The 16878-nt window shown below is 44.1% G+C and overlaps 1 protein-coding gene across 1 annotated transcript; it reads right to left on the minus strand.

Annotated features, from left to right (window-relative positions):
- Window positions 1-1262: 1262 nt before the first annotated feature.
- On the minus strand, window positions 1263-16053 carry TMEM267 (transmembrane protein 267). Its single transcript, XM_075268898.1, has 3 exons — window positions 15916-16053; window positions 10951-11323; window positions 1263-3005 (listed from the first exon to the last, which is right to left on the minus strand). The coding sequence occupies exons 2-3, from the start codon at window positions 11260-11262 to the stop codon at window positions 2670-2672; spliced, it is 648 nt and encodes a 215-aa protein (XP_075124999.1). The 5' UTR covers window positions 11263-11323; window positions 15916-16053; the 3' UTR covers window positions 1263-2669.
- Between the last annotated feature and the right edge of the window lie 825 nt (window positions 16054-16878).

Genomic DNA, 16878 nt, shown 5'->3' on the forward strand with positions numbered 1-16878 from the left:
ATGTTCTGGAACCGCAGCTTTATTTGTTGCAGATTTTGCTGCGGTTTTTGAGCCAAGGCCAGGAGTGGATTGAGCAGAAGGGAGAATTATAAGAACTTCCTATATATTTCCCATTCCCATTGTAGCCATTCTGGTCTTTGGCTCACAAAAACTGCAGCAAAATCTGCAACAAAGAAAAGCTGCGTTTCTGCAACGTAGGCCTTAGATATTTATAGAACGGATTTAGGTCTTATTTGTAAAAGCAAATTGAGGTGTAATTGACTCAAAAAATAATCTAATACTACAAATACACCGAATCTAAATGAAATATTTGCCATATTTTTTAACCAGAATATGAGTTTTTTTTCTTTTACTGTGCCAAACTAGTGCAGAAGGTACGCTTGTCGCCTTTCTTGTGGAGTTTCTGGGTACAGCAGAGTAGGGGTTAAAATGTCCAGCAGTATAGTAGTCATATAGCGGTAAGGATGTCTAGTGTGTCCATGTCTACATTGACAAGAACTGACATCAATATATACAATGTCACTTTCTGCATGATGACATTGCATGGACTGTTAGACTAAGGTTGTGTACAGGGGGCGCACAAACTCCTATCACAGTTACTGATGATGATCAGACAGCGGCTGTCATACAGTTATAGCGAGGATGAGAACAGGGCAGTCTCCTCGACTGTATACTTACAGATTATAGAGAAGGATTATTAGGGTATGTTCACAAAGAGTTTTTTGCAGGCGGATTTTGACGCGGAATCCGCCACAAAATCCACCTGCATAAATAGCTCCGATTGTCTTTAATGGGAGCTGTTCACTTTTTTTTCCTGCTAGCTAGTAGCAGAAAAAAGAAGCGACACGACTTATCTCAAGACCCGCTCCAGTTTAGGCCCCTAATGATACCGATGCTGCTTCGGCATCTCGTCGCGGAACGTTCACAAGGCGGAAAAGGTTTCCACCACATGAACATAACCTAACACTGTCCTCATAGCTGGCAGGAATGGTACTGTCTCTAGCTGCCAATGTAATGCTGCACTGAAAGCAAAGGAATAAGAATCAATATCAAGGTGCCGTCTGATCAGGAAGTTCTCCCTGTATTTGTGCGGGTTTCCTCCTATACTCCAAAGACATACTGATTGTGAGCCCTATACAGGACAGTGACCACAATGTCTGTGAAATAGGATGGCGGTATAGAAGAACAATAAATAAATGATAAATAATAATAATAATGTTAAGTAGACAAGATACTGACCTGCAGGGAAATGAGTGCAATATACATAAAAGGAATACAGAACTTATATAGAGACAATCCGGTGAGGGGGCAGGGATGAGAGAAGAAAAAAAAAAAGGTGTTTTTGATGGACGACTTCTTTACAAGGGGTTTCGTTTAAAATTTAACTTATATAGAAAGGAGGACGTTTTTCACGCCTTGTACGCCAGTTTTCTGGGATACAATCACTGACAAAGTTGCAATTTTTTTGCAAAAATTTGTGACTTTTCCCCCTCCCCCTTAGGCTACTTTTCCACAAGCTATCCGTTTTGCGGACTCCAGAGCCACGGGCGTTGTATATCCTTGTGTATTTTCGTCTGCCATAGCGCCCATGAAAGACGACGGACATGTGAATGGCTCCACTGGTTATAATGGGTCCCTGTAAAGTAATTGGTGAGAACAGGCCCTTACACTGCCCTCGCCACTTTCCTTAAAGGGAGTGTGGCAAAGGACGTGACATTTAAATGATACCCGGCGTAGATTTCAGTGCAGGAGCACGGCCCAGTGGAGGGTGCACCTCCTCATAAATAAGTGAACCCTTGGCTGATGGATGTATAATAAAAACTGGTGTTGAAAACACAATCATGGCTAATCCCAAATGACAGAAGTGGGCGTCTTTTGGCTTTGAGGGCGACTGTGTATTTTCTGTTCTACGGCTGCGGAAAGTCCGGGCGGGTGTATTATATAGCCAATAATCTGGTGTAAATCCCTTGCGGTTCATGGATTTTCCTGCGTATTCACCACAGATTACACATTTAAAGGTGACATCTATGGCCTTTAATAGGTAGTTTCCCTGTAAAACATACTGAACAAATTTCGGACTTGAGAGATGGAATTTTTCCAGCAACCGTTGTCTAAGTTTTAAAAACCCCGCCCACTCGAACGGTAACCCAATATTCCTGTGGGATCGGCATTGCTAACCCGTCATGTCTGGCCTTACCATTATATTGCTTTCTCCTGTACCACGTGATATCGGGAACACGTCGTGCAGTATATTTAACTCAATATATTCCAAAGTTAGAAGTCATCTAAGAATCAAGAATAATTATATATTGATTTTCCGTTAGAAGTAACGCCTCTGAAGATTCGAGAAGTTTCCCGGCAGGAAAATACTGCAAAAATAGAAAATCCCCAATACCATATTAGTGTGAACTAGACCATGTAGTCATGTTAGGGTTAGATTGGAAAATACAGGCAAACTCAATTGGTTTGGAAACGGGACACCGACTATATACTATTGTACTCTGCTCAATTTACCCCATCCCCCATGTCTATATCTATGTAGTAGTCAGTATATGGGTTCTATATGTATATACAGAGTCACGAAATGAGAGTCCATAGACCTATAAACCATCAAGGTAAATTCTTGGAATGTAAACTTTAAGACCATTCGGATTTGTCCCACATGTCGTTCAGACATCGATGTGTATCCCGTGCTTCTTCGTCATCATCTCTCTCGTTCCGGTTAGGTACATGACAAGTGAGCAAAGATTGGGGAGCGAGGCAGTGATGGCCACGTAAAGCCAGTACGGAAGCGGACCAGTCTTTCCGAATGGACACAGCCATAGCCCATGGCGAATTCCATCACGGACGTGGTGAGAAGTCCAAGATATGAACAACATCCAAGGCAAGAAGCACCAGGAGTCCTTCAACCTCAGGAGCTGCATCAGGAACTTCAGGGCAAGAGCCAAAATGGGAATCAATGTCGAACAGTGGAGAGGAGGGCGATGGGGGAGGTGTAGAGCGGCCTATGGAGAGAAAGGATGAAGAACATCAGTAATGATATCATATAAAATCCATTGTTACCATATAACTACATGTTGAGGATCAAGCTGATGGGCTCCTGGCTGCAAATGCTGGAACAGAAAGCCCATGTCCAGCCTAAATGGAGGATACAGCAGAAGCTGTACTGTACTCCTGGACACAATATGACCAACAGAAGGACGTTCATAGACCTATGTATTATGAACACTAGTGGGTACAATTGCAAGCAGATCAATTGTGATATTTCTACGAGGAAGCCATTGTTTTTGTTGCAGTTTTTGGAGACAAAGCCAAGAGTGGCTTTAAAAGGAACGGGAAACGGAGGAATTTTTTTTTATACTTCTACAAAAAAAAAAATCTGCAATTGACAATGCAGCATTAGCAGTTTTTTGCTATTGGATTTTGAGGAAGGATCTGCCTCCGATCCTCCTGTTACAAGTGTTGTATTTGGCGCGTTGAGCACTTGACCCTTGTTATTGAGCACGCAGGGTGCAGGGCCTGGCCCCGCTTGCGCCGGCTGGTACAACACATTACGGTCTCTGTTATACAATGACATTTACAAATAACCTGATAAATATTTATCACTACATAAAATAAAATTCCTCCATGGCCCTGATGCAGCCACAGTTCCGAAATTAATCCGATATCTCCCTGGCAGGCTACACATACGCTTTGCTTCTTTGAACCCGTCCTCTGTTCCTATGGCAACCACCCACATGGCGCATCAATAGGCTTCGTGTTTTCATTCTGCTACAAACGCTTCATTAACATTTAACCTTGTCTCTTCCTGACCCCGGTATCCGGAGGTAACATCCTCCGCTCACAGCGCGCCGACAATCTGCCATCATTACATATTTTATAAGAGCAGATAGCGGCGATTTCCTGCAATGTTCCCCGCTGACTATACGGTAAATATATTGGTTTTCTCATCCGCTCGCTCAGTATATACACTCACCGGCCATTTTATTAGGTACACCTGTCCAACTGCTCGTTAACACTTAATTTCTAATCAGCCAATCACATGGCGGCAACTCAGTGCATTTAGGCATGTAGACATGGTCAAGACAATCTCCTGCAGTTCAAACCGAGCATCAGTATGGGGAAGAAAGGTGATTTGAGTGCCTTTGAACGTGGCATGGTTGTTGGTGCCAGAAGGGCTGGTCTGAGTATTTCAGAAACTGCTGATCTACTGGGATTTTCACGCACAACCATCTCTAGGGTTTACAGAGAATGGTCCGAAAAAGAAAAAACATCCAGTGAGCAACAGTTCTGTGGGCGGAAATGCGTTGTTGATGCCAGAGGTCAGAGGAGAATGGCCAGACTGGTTCGAGCTGATAGAAAGGCAACAGTGACTCAAATAGCCACCCTTTACAACCAAGGTAGCCAGAAGAGCATCTCTGAACGCCGCACGGTACGTCCAACTTTGAGGCTACAGATGGGCTACAGCAGCAGAAGACCACACCGGGTGCCACTCCTTTCAGCTAAGAACAGGAAACTGAGGCTACAATTTGCACAAGCTCATCGAAATTGGACAATTGAAGATTGGAAAAACGTTGCCTGGTCTGATGAGTCTCGATTTCTGCTGCGACATTCGGATGGTAGGGTCAGAATTTGGCGTCAACAACATGAAAGCATGGATCCATCCTGCCTTGTATCAACGGTTCAGGCTGGTGGTGGTGGTGTCATGGTGTAGGGAATATTTTCTTGGCACTCTTTGGGCCCCTTGGTACCAATTGAGCATCGTTGCAACGCCAAAGCCTACCTGAGTATTGTTGCTGACCATGTCCATCCCTTTATGACCACAATGTACCCAACATCTGATGGCTACTTTCAGCAGGATAATGCAATGCCATGTCATAAAGCTGGAATCATCTCAGACTGGTTTCTTGAACATGACAATGAGTTCACTGTACTCCAATGGCCTCCACAGTCACCAGATCTCAATCCAATAGAGCATCTTTGGGATGTGGTGGAACGGGAGATTCGCATCATGGATGTGCAGCCGACAAATCTGCGGCAACTGTGTGATGCCATCATGTCAATATGGACCAAAATCTCTGAGGAATGCTTCCAGCACCTTGTTGAATCGATGCCACGAAGAATTGAGGCAGTTCTGAAGGCAAAAGGGGGTCCAACCCGTTACTAGCATGGTGTACCTAATAAAGTGGCCGGTGAGTGTATCTACAGTACTAGATCAGATTTCATCCTATAAAGAGCCAAGGTCTCATGCTGCAACATTAAAAAGTCACAAGTGGGGTGCACAGAAGATTTGGGCACCGTCCCCAATGGTTTCCATGTGATAAGCAAGAGAAGAGTTGTCAGACAGTCACTTGTCCCCTAGAAATAACATAACTAAGCGGATCCGGCACGGATAGGATTGAGTGGTGGTTTATACAGTGTTGTGCAAAAGATTTAGGCAAGTGTTAAAAAATTAATGACACTGGTCATATAGTGAACACTCAGTGCCGTATTACTAAGGCACAGACACCTAGCAGGGTCCCTGGGACTAACTGGGAGTCAGCAGATTAAGGCCTCGTTCACATCTGCGTCGGTAATCCGTTCGGGGGAGTCCGCATGCCCCCCCCCCCTAAACGGACTACTGAACACATTGGCAAGCGGTGTGCAGTGAAAGCACACAGACCCCATAGACTATAATGGGGTCCGTGTGCTTTGCACGCGGTCTCCGCACGAGTCATGTGTTGTGAAGTGCACAGGTTGTGAAGTGCTTTTCTGTCCGCATGTTCTGTGTGGAAATCACACGGACCCCATTATAGTTTATGGGGTCCTTGTGCTTTCACTGTACACCACTTGCCAATGCGTTCGGTAGTCCGTTTAGAGGGGTCCCCATGCGGTCTCCCCCGAACAGATTACCGACGCAGACGTAAACGAGGCCAACACTTCAGATGTCATGATTAGAGATGAGCGAGTACTGTTCGGATCAGCCGATCCGAACAGCACGCTCGCATAGAAATGAATGGACATAGCCGGCACGCGGGGGGTTAAGCGGCCGTCCGCCGTCAAAGCGGAAGTACCAGGTGCATCCATTCATTTGTATGGAGTGAACAGTACCCGCTCATCTCTAGTCATGATCAATAGCGTTCTCGGCATCCGGGTGGTTAGGTGGTGCGGGGCCTAGTCTTTTGCCCAAACTACCTGTGTTATTAAAGGGTTAAACAGATACGTCCATAGAAATTAATACAATTGCCAGAGATATAGGACCCCTGATCTGCTCCAATTCTGGGCTGTAATATTTGGGTTTTGGGCCTGTGAAATAGCCGCATCATAAAGTTATTCAGAGACATCGCAACAATCCATACACTCCGATTTTCCATGACTAACAAGGTGAAAAACTCTCTAAGCACAAAGGTTGTCGAGCAGAAGATCTATGTATCACAGCGCGGCGGCGAGGACTCGATGCCGCCGGCGCTTTCATTACTATCAAATGTTCTCCCCACAGACTAGGAGGTAAACAACCTCTATTACTAAAGCCACATCACAGGCTCGTTACCTGCGGCCGCGAGGAGGAATAGCGCAAAAAAAAAACACGTAATAATAATGTGGGAGAGAAGAGACTGAGGACGTGGCGTAGGAGGAATATCACTGATGGGGGACAATAAAACGGTCACAGAAAAATACAGAAATACAGCAAAGATTCAGCCATATTATTATTAGTTATTACACAAGTCGCTATTCCCAGATAGATTATCATAATCTGAATAGTAACCGAGATCTGAGGTAAATAATAACCTGCAGGCTTTGCGGAATATAACAGTCTGTATTCTACCATATCAGAGGTGTCGCTTTATTATGTCCAGCGTCATAACATCAAAAGATTTTCCATTATTCAAGTTTTCCTTGGATTTCGGCAATGTATACTGTATTCCTTTAAGGGGAGTCTGTCAGCAGAACTCAGTACAGATAGATAGGTTACGGTTACTCAAATCGTAAGGTGTTTCCCCCTTGTGAATCGCTGTCTCTGTTGCCGCGATATCGCCATGTTTATCAACGTGTTCATGAGCTATTTGGGGGAATGAGGAGGTTACTGTGTTCCTCTTTGGAGTAATGGCGACGCAGTCATTGCCCCAAAGAACTTATTTGAATATTGACAAAAAAATATGGCACAGTGGAAAAACACCACGTGATTCAGGTGACCCTAACCTATCTATCTGCGGGGCCGGGCTGATGGGATGGGTTCTGGTGACACAATCCCTTCAAGTTTCTGTCCAAACCATCAAAACAAACCATAATGGTAATGGCGGAACAGTCACATGATGGACACTACTGAACTATAGTGAAGTCCGTTTGGGTTCGGACACAACAAGAAGAATATCGGTGCACTATTCTTCTCATCAAGTTTAATGGAACTGCTGCTGAAGGCCCCAAACTGATATTTGGGTGGTGAAGTGTACCCCACTATTGCTTGGCAATGTTGTGCAGAGTCGGACTGGCCCACTAGAGTACCAGAGGATCCTCCAGTGGACCCAGGCACCAACACGGAGGTAGACAACCTTCAGCTCTCCTGCTCTTGTAAAACTACAACTCCCAGCACGCATACTTGCTGGGCCGTTCTTGGAACTCCCATGGAAGTGAATGGCTGTACATGCTGGGAGCTGTAGTTCCACAACAGCTAAAGTGCCGAAGGTATCTGACCCCTTCTCTAACATAACAACGGTCTTGGAGAAGACATCCATATTTGATGGCTACTATGGTCTAATTTCCTAGATGTTGCTGCAGGATGGGGATTCATTTTATCTGGTGGGGCCAAGGAACCTCAGTCCAACATTAGATTTATCATCGTGTCTTGGTTGTGGCAATGTGACGAATTTGCTTTCATTAAACGCGATGTGATGCTGAATATGATATTATGTCACAAGATGACGCCAGCAATATCTGGATAGAGCTATATTATGCCTTTTTGTCCCAGGTTGAAACTAAAATTATATGTCCCTCCTGGCATCTTGTAATCTATTGTCTTTGGAGACAGTATTCCTCCCCCAACTGACTTGAGCAGTCTCCATTGGGTTGGAGACAATGGGCATCTCTAAGTGGAAAAAACAGTTAGGCTGTTGTGGAGCATGAACAGATAACATTCAATAAACCCAAAGCCCCCACACATCTAGTGGCTGGGGGTGGGTGGAGGTCATAGCTTAATCACAGCTGTATACTAGGCTATATGTATATACTGTAATGCACGCATGGGATTGTGAACATTGAGGCTGCAAAGACACTCCTGTGGGTTATGGGTTTTTGAACAGTGGACCAGACATCATGACAAGATGGCCTCTATACTGTGCTCAGGTGTAGGCCTAAACATGTGGACACAAGGAGATTATACAGGGTTTCCCATGAGAACACGGGAGGACTTGGCACATCCACAGGAACTACATCACAGAATCACATGGCAAGGAGTCACTCCCACAGGAAATGACATCAGATAAGCCACACAGCAAGAAGCTACATCACTTCCTGGAGGTAGTGCCCTGGAGCTGATGTCACAGGAGGCGGATACCTCGACCAACCAATCAGAGCTCGCTGTTTACTTCCTGTATGTGGCTATAAAAACCTTGAGGCATAATAAAGCTCTCTCTCTCTGTGCACTGCTCAGACAACTTTCCTTGTGTGGTGCGGGATTTCATTGCACGTAGTCTTTGAATTTGGCCAGCAATAGTCACTCACAGGCTAGCTGCTGAAGAGGGGACCACAAAATGGCCCGGTTTCTGACAGCCTTATAGTTACATCACAGTGTAATGTATGGTAGACTTACACAATACACACAACGCATTGTCTGACGCTGCCGTGTGAGAAGAGCGCGAAACACTCGGCCATCAATCAGGAAAGTAATTAGCGGCAGCAGATTAGTAATTAAGAAGAGCCGGGCTTTATGTAAAGTAGCGGGCATTACAGCGCAGCTTTCTGGCTGCCGACTCCTACACGTATCTGGATGGTGACTGATACACCAAAAATAGCATCCCCTCCCCCCCCCCAATTATAGAATCGCGACGACGTTGCTCCCGGTATATCTAACTGTGTCACGTCATCTAACTGTGTCACGTCACAATTTTTATATCAGTTTAACGGATCCAAAAAAAACAAAAACGGATGCAAACAGATGGCCACCCATTTCACACATCGATTGTCGCATGTGTTTTTTCACAACCGGGCCAGGACCAGTTTGACGTTTGTTATTCACAGATCCCTTGGGGCAGTTTTACAAAAATGTTCTTAAGCAAAATGGCCCCTGGCAACCAATGACAGCGCAGCTTTCATTTTTCAGGTGCAAAATACAAAAAGGAACCTGTGCTGTGATTGGTTGCAAGGGGCAACTAAGGCCATTCTGCTTTTAGATCATTTTAATAAATCTTTCCCTTTGTGGGGACAGTCGGGTCTGTGGAAATGGAGACGTGTTCCTGATCCGTCATGGTGTAGAGCAGGCGAGGGGCAACACGATGGCTCAGTGGTTAGCACTGTAGTCTTGCAGCGCTGGAGTCCTGGGTTCGAATCCCACCTTGGGCTAGGTTTTCACCACACTATTGGTATATGGGAGCATTGTCCCACGTGGTCCATTGGCCACACAGTATACCATGCAGTGTATGTTTTTTGGGTTTTTAGTGGTATACTATATTACCAATTTCTGTAGTTGGAGTCGGGAAGGATTTTTTCCTATGGGGCAGTTGGCATCAGCCTCATGGGGGTTTTGCCTTCTTCTGGATCAACACTGTAGGATTAATAGGTTGGACTTGACGGGCCTGTATCTTCATCTACTATGTACCCCGTATACATCTACTAGTGACATCGTATACATGTTTCTGTGACCCTCCGTCCACCACAATCTTATGACATGGGACAGTTTCATGACCCCAATATATTAATATTAAACAATATGTTTTTAGTGATTCCCCTTTTGGTGATACTTTACAGAATTCGGAACGTTGAAATCTCAAGGACAAATGAAAGCCACGCGCAAATGTTAATTTCCAGAGGGCTTTTCTATCAAATATTCAGCAGCTGTGGGGAAAGATGACCTATTTCTGGTGACTGAACATCCAGATCGCAGGAGGAAAAAAAATCTAGGCGCTCTCATTACTGCGAGTATGCTAGAACGACGGCACGTATGTCATCTCATCGGAGGTAAATCTATACAGTCCCCAGAGTATAACTGCTACATCTTTTCTTACAACTATACAGTGCCTTGTTCCTCTGTTATTCCTCCTGGTAATGGGGTGGTACTCTCTTATTTGTTATTCCTCCTGGTAATTTATGAATATATAGACAATGGGGTGGTATTCTCGTATTTGTTATTCCTCCTGGTAATTCATGAATATATTGACAACCGTTGTGATACCATGTACTTGGTCAAAGGGGTGTGTCCTTACACAGCCTAATATGGTCAGTCAGAGTGTATAGGGACACACCCCACCTGGTAGCCCCCACACCAAGCACAACTCTGCACCCTTTAATAGGAGCCACTTCACCAATTCTGGCGCAGTTGGAATGTTCTCTCTAGCCCCCACCATTCCTGAGCAATTGGTACTATTACTTTCAGCACCCGATATGCTAATTAGCCTCTCTATTGTCAGGTGGGCGGTCCTGAGCTGGAGCACATTGTCCGAGACCACCCACATGACAGTAGACAGCACAGTTAGCCTATTTGGTGCTGAAACTAGCAGCACCAATTGCTCAGGAATGGTGGGAGCTACAGAAAAAAAATGACAAGTGTGCCAGAGAGGCACCTATTGACAGATACATAAAGTTGGACTTGGTGGAGGTGGTAAAAGATCCTCTTCAAGGAGTTATCCTAAAACAGCGCTACTCCTGACCACAGGTTGCATGTGGTATTACAGCTCAGTCCATTCACTTCAATGTATTTGAGCTGCAATACTAGTAAAAGTCTGAACAGTCCTCTATGTCTGCAGAATAGCAACCACTGACCTGTAATGAGAAAGACCCGGCAATGAAGAAGTGGTCCAAGTCTATGATACAGGCAAAGAATCCAGCAAGAATAACTTCACAGAAGTCACTTCTCTTCCGGAGGCCGATGACGATGGCCCACGACCACATGCCAATCACGCCATGAGTTGCATTGTCGGACAGGGCTCGAAGCCAATCGTTTTGCTGGATGAAAGACGCTTGTTGCACTTTGTCTGCCAAAAAGCAGAAGATGCCCAATCCTAGACTGGAGGCCACGGACGCAGTGCTGAATGTCTGGAGGAGCGCATCGGCCTTCTCCATCTCAGAAGACATGGCGACTCGCAAGGCACTAAAACTCCAGGACGCGACCAGCCCATCTCAACACCGATTCATTCTACAAAACATGGGACATTAGATGAAAATACATTTCCTTACACAATTGGGCATTTGACACGACGTGCAAAACTTTATCAATTATATATTGACTAATAACTGCTTGCTGACCACTTACTTGTTATACGGAGATTTATACACAGTCTTCCTGAACTTTCCTACAAAGCCCTACAATGGACCGTGCCTTTAATGAGGACCTTTCATCACTTCCACCTCTTGGCATCCTTCAATAGGTGACCGATTCTGGGGCAGTTGGAATTTTTTTTCTAGCCCCCACCATTCCTGAGCAATCAGTGCTGTTCGTTTCAGCACCCAATATGGTATTTAGGATGTTTTCTGTCAGGTGGGCGGTCTCAGACCATTTGGTTTAGCCTGATAGTACAGACCCTCACAAATTGGTTGCTGAAACTAACAGCATTGATTGCTCAGGAATGGTGGAGGCTAGAGAAATAAATCCAAGTGAAATAGATGCAGTGAATAATTGAAAAATTCAATACACAGGATTTGGTGGAGGTAATGAAAGGTGCTCTTTAAAGGGATGGTCCATTCCAACTATGATGTAATGTCATGTAGTGTGTGTGGCCTGCACGTGCCTGTATGACCTCCCTACAACGCCTGCGCATGCTCCTGATGAGGTTGCGGGTGGTCTCCTGAGGGGTCTCCTCCCAGACCAGGACTAAAGGATGGGATATATAGTGCTAAGGCAGAACGTAGTGTGAACAGAGCCGTATCAGTCCATTCCCATGGAACCATTAAATACCAGTGCTTGGTGAGTTTACATTTGAACGAGACGGGATAAAGTGACATCCCTCACATGTTTTTGACATTTGTCACGGCTTTTTAGAGCAAACCTGGCCCTGATAATGGAATGTGTGGACCATATTTGCACATTTTTGCTTGTAGCTCTCAATTTCCATCTTGGGTCAGGTCAGAACAGTCGCGTGTCGTAGAGAGATTTTCTGCCATAACCACATTAGTAGTGAATGGGGAAATTGTCCTATTTTTGTCTATGAAAAATTGTTGGCAAACAAATGTTTTCTATGGAAGAATCATCCAGGTGTAGTAAACTAAACTTCTGTATACGGGGCCTGCGGCCTGTAATAGTAAGCAAATTACAGGAATATAATAATAATCTAATAATAATAATAATAATAATAATGATACAATAATGTGATCATATAATAATAGAATAATAGAATGAGATAAGATATGGTTACAATAATAATATAAATATAATGTAATAAAATGTTATATTAATACAATAATGTAATATGATAATATGTTATATTAATACTATACAGTAATACATAATATAAATACAATCTTATCTTACTTATCTTATCTTACTAATATTATAAATGTGAAAGTTTGTGGGGTTGGATGTTTGTTCCTCCATCACGCAAAAACGGCTAAACGGATTTGGATGAAATTTGGCACATAGATAGATTGTAACCTCGAATAACACGTCGGCTACTTTTTATCCCGGTAAATGACATGGCTTCACAACTGTTATGAATTTATGTTCATATACTATATTACACTGCTCTTATCTCAGCTTCTGAGAAAGCCGGGCTGTTATCTCTCTGTGTAAACACATGATAACCCTCAGTGTACATGCATCTGCATTTTATCTGATCTGCTCCAGGCAGTGCAGACAAACTGACATGGGCAAACACCTTTAATCCAAATTGGCAGTTTGCCAATTTTCAACATGCCTGGAAAAAGAAAATCTAATTTGTCGCAAACAAGGAGAGCTATGAACGTAGCCAGAAGTTACAGAGTTCTCCTCAATCGGAGCTGAGGGGGATCATCAACACGCTCATTATATGGCGTCCCAGCGAGCTGCTGAGATACTGGAACAATCACGGGCACAGCGTGAGGAACGAGTTCAGCAGCAGGCCAGTTTGACAGCTGTTGAAACGCCGGAGCAGGCGGATCAACAGCACGGTCATTAAATGGCGTCCCAGCGAGCTGCTGAGATGCCGGAACAATCGCAAGCAAGTGCGAGGAACAAAGTCAGCAGCAGGCTGCCGAAATGCCGGAGCAGGCAAACCATCGACGGCAGAAATTTGCTGAATATAGGCGGATCATCAACGGCAACAACCTGCAGGCAGAGACTAGTCATATAATAATATCAATTATATTATTTTATCACATTATTAAATTGTATTTGTGCACTTTGTATATTTTTGTTCATTAATATAATAATGTTATAATAATACAAATATTATATAAGAACGTGAACACAATAATATAATAATAATATGATATAATACAAATATTATATAAGAACATGAATACAATAATATAATAATAATAATAATATAATAATATAATACAAATATTACATAAGAACATGAATACAATAATATAATAATGTGACAATATAACAATCTAAGACAAATGACTGGTCCTAGCCTATTGCTGCTGAACCAGGGACAGTTCCCATGACAGATGCAGCAGTGCCGAATGGATTAATAGCCTCACAGTAATGAATGTGAACAATAGTGATGGAGAGGAAACGGCTCCGTCCTCGCTCCTGCTGAAGGTCGAAAATAGGAGAAAGAACACAACAAATCCCCACAGCGACCTGAGTCATTGTACTGCTAATGGACAGGGCCGGAGTGACTCCGCATGTGTTCACAATAAGTAGTACTTAATAGCACCAATACTGCACCGACCTATATGTAACATACAGTGAAATAAACAGCCACCCTTGTCCCCTCCCCCACCTTATTACATCGATTATGGACTCGCTGCTGCCCCCTCTCCTGACATGTCCGTTTTAGTAAATACTTGCTCCAGGATTGTTATTTCAGGGAAAATCCATCCCTATAACTCTGCACCGTGCCGCTCTGTAATAACCCTGGAAACTTATAAATTAAAGGGGTTTTCCAGACCCCTTTAATTTATACCAATTACCTATCCACAACATAGGTCATGTGTATGTGATCTGTGAGTGTCGGACACCTGGATCCCACACCGATCAGCTGTAGCAACAGCCTCTGTTAGTTACAGCAGTAGACCGGGAGCATGTGCAGGCTCCTCCTGCGTAAGATGTAGCCCCATCCACCACTGTAAATTCTGGTGCCCCTAGGTCACCCCTACAACTGATGTTTTTTAATCTTGGTGTCAGACCCCCACAGATCACATACTGATGACCTATACTGTGGACTGTCCGTTTGGTGCAGGACTATCACTTTAATTGCCAAGTGGGTGTCACCATTCTGCTTGTCCAAGGGGTGTGTCACTGCACAGTCTGACACCAGCAGGACTGATTGGACAGTGTCATTGTGTAGGGACACTCCCCCCCCCCCCAACTGGTAACGCTTATAAATTAGCAAAAAATTAACTAAGAGGAACAATAGAGGATCAGCACAATACCGAATTATAAGAAATTTGCTCCAGAATTGTTATAAGTATGTACTAAAACACACAGATCAGGAGAGGTAACACTTGTCACCAGGTGCGAAAAGACTACTGACATCTATCATCTGATCGGCGCTGTCACCCTGAGCATTTTGATGTTTTGTTTATCCAAATCCGTTCAGCCATTCCAAAGTTATAAGCCCTTTCAGTGTCGGTGCAGATTTGGGTCTACTAGACAAGTGGGCGGTAACACTGTGTTCCTCAGGGGCGGGGTCTCGCCTAACTATTAGACCCTAATTTCCATTAACACTATAAGGGCTTATATCTTTGGAATGGCTGAACAGATTTGAATAAACAAAACACCAAAACGCTCAGGGTGACAGCGACGATCAGATGAGGGAGGTCACTGGACTTATCACAAATGGCGACTTGTCCTCTTAAAAGTGTTTTTCTGTTACCCGAAAATTTCACAACAAGGTCTGCCAATATATTCATACGCAAACCTGAACCTGACATGGATCCCATGGAATTATCTACATCATAAGATTCACAAACAATGATCTGATGTGTGTGAAGTCGTTTTTTCACAACCCTGTTCACACGGTACTGCAGCCCTGTGGAAAGAAATAATCTTATGCTACATAGTTCCCCGATTCTTCATGGAAAAACTGAGGATTGAATCACAATAGGGTTAAAGGTCAGGCTCATCTGCTGCATATGATTCAGTAATTATGAGTTAGAATTGTAATATGCAATGCATGTGTGAACAGGGTCCTACTAGCCAAAGGGTCAGGCGGGTCACTTGCATACAGATTGTGCTTCATTTTGCCCGATCAGTCCCGATTATGACGGAGGATCTTTCTTAAACATCTATGATGTGGAGATTCAAGGGTTACAGGTTTTGTTTTGTTTTTTTTTACCAGTCACATGACATTTACAGTGACTACTAAGGACCAAATTAAAAAGTTGCACGCCCATACTTGAGCAATAGTACCTGTAGTCGGAGACCAATATTGCCAATGGGATTTTTTTTCAGTGCACATTAAGTACTTGAGATTAAATTAGAGGCCCCTGGGGGCCCTGCTCATTATACAGGTGACTCGTGCAACCTGTGGCTTCCTTCCTCTACAAGTCCCCAGGTAAGATGCTAAAGGTAACATGCTGGGATTTGTAGTTCTACAACAACCTAATTGAATTTTGCCTGACTAGTTAGTTGCTCCTTACCTCCAGCCCTCCATAGGACAGCGCCCCGCACAGTCTGGATGCAGAGGCTGCAGTGATGCCAGGTGACGAGCAGCCCCGGTGACGGTGATCACAGCACTGCAGGGCACGTCAGCTCACTCTGCACCTGCCCGGCTCTTCCGGGACTCGCAGCAGTAAAAGCTGAGGGGGCTGCTTCGATAAACCGTGCAGTGATTGGCTGCGGCTGCCAGGCTTTGGCTTGTGATTGGCTAAGACGCGCCCAGTTACCGACGCCACGCCCAATGTCCGGAGCGTCACTGCAGAGTCACCGCGGCTGTCAGTCGTACTGAGCTGGTGTGTGGGCGAGGAGAGCCGAGTGCGGGGCTACTGATGGCCGCAGCAGCGTTGTATATCTACGGGCTCAATAGTAAAACATGGTATATAATATATAAAAGTATATACAATGGAAAGGAACTGCCCAGATAACAATTAGTTCTTGAATAATAATAAACATTTTTATTTTTTAAAAAACACTACTTGTTCTCACAGACCAAGATAACGGAATAGTACCAAAAAATCTTTAGTTGGAGAGTTCTTAGATGTAACCCTTTAAAGACACAGGTAATGCGACTTTTTCATTTTTCCATCTTTAATGTAATGTCAATGACACATCGCCCTAAGGATGGTACAACAGCAGCTCAGTCCCATTCAAGGGAATGGGGCTCAGCTCAATACCAAGCACAGACCCTATACCAGTGATGGCGAACCTTTTAGAGACTGAGTGCCCAAACTGCAACCCAAAACCCACAAAATTTTCGCGGAGTGCCAACACGACAATATAGACTTAATACTATGCAGATCCACAATTGCGGACAGTTACTGACCAAAAATTACAGTCATGTGGGGCTTTACAGAGCTTTCAATAATACAAACAACGTTGTACTGAAATGTAAAGGTCTCGGCATTTGGTACTTTGAACAATTAATTTTCACTATTTACATCGCA

The sequence above is a fragment of the Leptodactylus fuscus genome, chromosome 1 (genome assembly GCF_031893055.1).
Source record: "Leptodactylus fuscus isolate aLepFus1 chromosome 1, aLepFus1.hap2, whole genome shotgun sequence".
NCBI lineage: Eukaryota > Metazoa > Chordata > Amphibia > Anura > Leptodactylidae > Leptodactylus > Leptodactylus fuscus.